The sequence below is a fragment of the Columba livia genome, chromosome Z, assembly GCF_036013475.1.
Source record: "Columba livia isolate bColLiv1 breed racing homer chromosome Z, bColLiv1.pat.W.v2, whole genome shotgun sequence".
NCBI lineage: Eukaryota > Metazoa > Chordata > Aves > Columbiformes > Columbidae > Columba > Columba livia.
The window spans coordinates 76,543,208-76,545,877 of NC_088642.1; the positions used below are offsets into that span (position 1 = coordinate 76,543,208).

At 57.7% G+C, this 2,670-nt stretch overlaps 1 protein-coding gene across 1 annotated transcript; it reads right to left on the reverse strand.

Annotated features, from left to right (window-relative positions):
• Window positions 1-860: 860 nt before the first annotated feature.
• On the reverse strand, window positions 861-2,308 carry LOC135577239 (SUN domain-containing protein 3-like). The gene is made up of 3 exons (XM_065045167.1): window positions 1,987-2,308; window positions 1,538-1,624; window positions 861-1,025 (listed from the first exon to the last, which is right to left on the reverse strand). The coding sequence occupies exons 1-3, from the start codon at window positions 2,176-2,178 to the stop codon at window positions 879-881; spliced, it is 426 nt and encodes a 141-aa protein (XP_064901239.1). The 5' UTR covers window positions 2,179-2,308; the 3' UTR covers window positions 861-878.
• Between the last annotated feature and the right edge of the window lie 362 nt (window positions 2,309-2,670).

A 2,670-nucleotide genomic window follows, 5' to 3' on the forward strand; every position in this document is an offset into this window, starting at 1 on the left:
TCAAGCTACTTTAAAAACGTTCCACTGTGCCAATTGGAAACCGTCAGAGACTGAAAAGAATTACACATGAAACATTGTACCAAAACCAGTTCTTCCAGGCTCAGGAGCTGGGACATTGTCAGACTGAAACCTCAACTGCCTAGTAGCAGGAGATGGAACACTCAGGATAAGGAGAACTGCAATTTTCAACACCAACAACAGGCTAAGGAGCAACAGACAAAGGCCTCCAGCCTTTCACTTTATTGGAGCTTTTGAGGGCTGCCGGTTCTCTCCAGGGAATCTTAAATCTTAAATCCAACTGTGAACAGGAACTAATAATGCTGCTAAGCCACTTCTGTAAAATTACAAAGACCAACGGCGCTTGCTCTGGGGAGAGGTGCACTCGCAGAGCACAGGACTGTCCCCATGATGGTCCAAGCAGGGCAAAGGTGCAAGAGCAGAGGGAATATCCCTGTGGTACTCTGCAAGTTGAACGAGAGGAAACGGTGGAGACCGCCCCAGAAAAAGGGGAGGAAGCAGCACAGGCGGGGACAGCAACGCCACCTGCACCGCTAGGAGCACCCAGACTTGCTCTGCAGTTTTCAGGCCTTTATTACCGCTCCCCGGCAGCACGGCCGTCCTCCAGGCCCAGCACACGGCGGGGCTCCCTGCTGCAGAGTTGCACGACGACATCAATAAACTGGTGCCCAAATGTCACCAGCGTTTTTGGATGTGGCTGCAGCAGCTGCACCAGGAGATCTACATCCAGCCTCAAGAAGACCAGGAGAGCCTGCCCAGATCCTTCACTGTGGCTGCCCGTGAAGACAAGTACCCAAAGAGCTGTCCCAGCAAGGAAGATACACACGACAAGCTGCCACAGAACTTTTTTATTGATCGTCCTAAATGATCTGTAGTGCCTGCCGGTCGCCATCCTGTCCGGCTCTCTTCCCGTGCACCTGTACTCGGTACACACAGGTGTACTCTGGATTTCCCCAGTTGCTCTCCACCTGGAATTTGATGTACCGGAAGGTCTTGGGAAGCTGCCTCTGGAAAGAAACGGGGGAGCTACCGTTACACAGGTGGCAACAGCCACATCACGTCGCCAGAGCCCCCTCTGCCCGCTCTCCCCCTGCTGAGGACCAAACGGCAGCACTGACCAAGGAGGACCGAGGGCAACCAGACTCGTCTTGGCCAGGGCCCCGCAGGAGCCCTCTGTGCCTGGAAAGCCAAGGCCTGGCCTCAGAGGCAGCTGAGGGAGCTGTGGAACCCGGAGGCGCTTGGCTGCCCTGTGTGCCGTGGCAGGCGGGGACAGTCCTGCTGAGGGGGAACACGTCTGCCGTCCTCCCTCCCGCCATCACCCTGACGGGGACTGCTTCCCTTCCCGGCCCTGTTCCCACTGCTGCTGTCTCTGTGACGGCCCAAGCAAAAAGAATGGCCTGGCAAAGGTGGGGCAGCTGCCTCGGCCAGCACAACAAAGCACCATTTTCTGCCTCTTGCCCTCTTCCCCACAGACAATGCTGCCTTCTCCCTGGGCATTCTGCCACAGCTCTTGCTGTACCTGCACATGGAACGTCTGAGCAATCATCTTGTTCACGTCATAGGTGAACGTCCCCAGGAGAGTTTCTGCCCCAGCCTCATCCACTCCCTCAAAGACAAGAGACAGAGGGAGCAGGTCAGGCCCAAGCAGGGTGTCAGGAAAAGGGCACGTCGAGGACCAAGCCAGGAACCCCTCCCCACCTCCCTGGGCTAAAAGGGGTAGTATACAGAGGTTAGGGTGCCTCTGGGTCAGGCTGCTTTGAGCACGTGCTCCAGGATCCTTGGCCATGAGGCAAACAAGCCCCAGAGGCACAGATCCCCACGTGCCCCCCAGCAGTGCCCAGGGGACGCTGTGCTCTGCAGCAGCCAGACCCAGGGAGATGTCAGAGGAAGGCGCCGTGAGCAGCAGAGCTCTGGAGCAGCTTTTCCCTGGGGCCAGGCACACCTGAGAAGGGCAAGGCAAAGACTTACAAAGACGGCAAAATCTTTTGGGGCATCGCTGACTTCCCCAGAAGTCGACACTGCCTCAGAGATATGCCAGACGCTGAAAGCCGTTGGCCAGACCTCTACGGGCAACCGGATGACCACGTGGCCTTGAGATCCTTGGAAAGCCCAGCAGTTCCCAGGGGCAATACGGTGCTGAAAGTACAAAGCCATGACCATCAGCAGCAAGGCAACCAAGGACCCAACAGAGCTGCCTGTTGGACCAGAAGCAGAGACCTTGCCTGGCCTGTGGGTGGCAATCCTGCTCCTAAATGATTACAAGCCCATGGGCAGCATAGCAATATGGAGGTGTTTCTAGAAAACTTCGGGGCTCCACTGCCTTTCCAGAGCCTGCTCTGCTTCCTCAGAGCCTGCAGAGACAGGGCAGGTCTCGTAGTGCACCTCACCCCATCGCCCTTCGAAAACTACTCTGCACTGCAGGGCCCATGCAATGTCTCTCCCTGCTCCCATGGCTCAGCACCCCCCACCACTCCCACCCGCTCCGCAAAGGCGCCTTCAGAGAGAGATGGGATGTGGCAGGGGGGCTGCCAAGGACCAGCTCCCCCGGCAAACTGCAGCCCAGGGTGCTGGGCAGGTCACAGAAGCTGGGTTCAGCTCGGTCCCCCTCCTGACGGCAGGGCAGCGCTGCCAGGGAGCAGGGGTCAGGACTGC

Coding starts and splice junctions, on each gene's coding strand:
- LOC135577239 (XM_065045167.1), bottom strand. CDS start 2,178: ATGGTCATGGCTTTGTACTTTCAGCACCGTATTGCCCCTGGGAACTGC. Junction 1,625..1,986: donor CAAAAGATTTTGCCGTCTTT/GTAAGTCTTTGC, acceptor CTTGTCTTTGAG/GGAGTGGATGAGGCTGGGGC. Junction 1,026..1,537: donor CTCAGACGTTCCATGTGCAG/GTACAGCAAGAG, acceptor GTTTCTTTCCAG/AGGCAGCTTCCCAAGACCTT.